At 69.7% G+C, this 801-nt stretch overlaps 1 protein-coding gene across 1 annotated transcript in view; it reads left to right on the top strand.

The window, feature by feature from the left end:
- The window catches only part of LOC126991887 (homeobox protein unc-42-like), a 14,452-nt gene extending 14,132 nt beyond the window's left edge, over positions 1–320 (top strand). The window contains exon 4 of the mRNA XM_050850534.1: positions 67–320. Within this exon, the coding sequence (XP_050706491.1) occupies positions 67–242 (176 nt within the window). The 3' untranslated portion in view covers positions 243–320. The remainder of the gene's footprint in view (positions 1–66) is intronic.
- The last annotated feature ends 481 nt before the right edge of the window (positions 321–801 follow it).

Genomic DNA, 801 nt, shown 5'->3' with positions numbered 1-801 from the left:
GGTACAGCCAGCTAGACAGACATGTGAGAGGGTCGAGCAGTGAGCCCTGCCGTGTTCTGACCCCAGCAGGCATGGCGACGGAGGAGGACTGGTACAAGAAGGGGCTGGCCTCGCCCTGCTTTTCGGGGCTCCAGACGGCCGCAGCAGACGACGACTGGTACAAGAAGTCGCTCACGGCCCTCTCCATGAACACCTCCCACCACCCAAACTTGGCGGCGCCCATGCTCCAGTATCAAACTTAGACATCCACCTACGGTCCCTGGCGGCCGGCGGGGGCCCCTCGCAGCCCGCGCCCTCCGCGTACCCGTCCTACTACTCCAGCTACTACCACTACTACGGGTACCCGGCCGGCGAGGTGCTGCACGGCTCCTCCTCCACCACCTCCACCACCTCCGCCGCCGCCGCCACAGAGCATGGGTTGCGCCACGCCTCCTCCACTTCAGCGACCGTCGCCCCCACCACCACCTCCGCCTACCACCACCCACCACCCTGCCGCCTACCCCCTCGAGGCGGAGCAGACGGAGTACGACGCCGGCAGTGCCAGCAGCAGCAACAGCAGCACCACCGTCGCTCTCCGCCGCCCGGCCGAGGGGGGCGGAGAGTTTCCCCCCAGCCCCGCCCCGCACCTCCACGACTATGGGGGGCTGATGGGCGGGGGGTGCGGCCTCGCCCCCCAGGACGCGGGCCCGCCCGGGGATGACAAAACTACTCTCGGCTACTCCCTGGGGACCCACTACCCCCCCGCCTCCGAGTCGTATGGGCAGCTGGAGGCGGCGTTCAGCGGGGCCGCCGCCTCCCTGG

This window comes from Eriocheir sinensis, unplaced genomic scaffold (genome assembly GCF_024679095.1).
Source record: "Eriocheir sinensis breed Jianghai 21 unplaced genomic scaffold, ASM2467909v1 Scaffold356, whole genome shotgun sequence".
Taxonomy (NCBI): domain Eukaryota; kingdom Metazoa; phylum Arthropoda; class Malacostraca; order Decapoda; family Varunidae; genus Eriocheir; species Eriocheir sinensis.
This window is presented reverse-complemented; position numbering and strand designations above follow the sequence as displayed.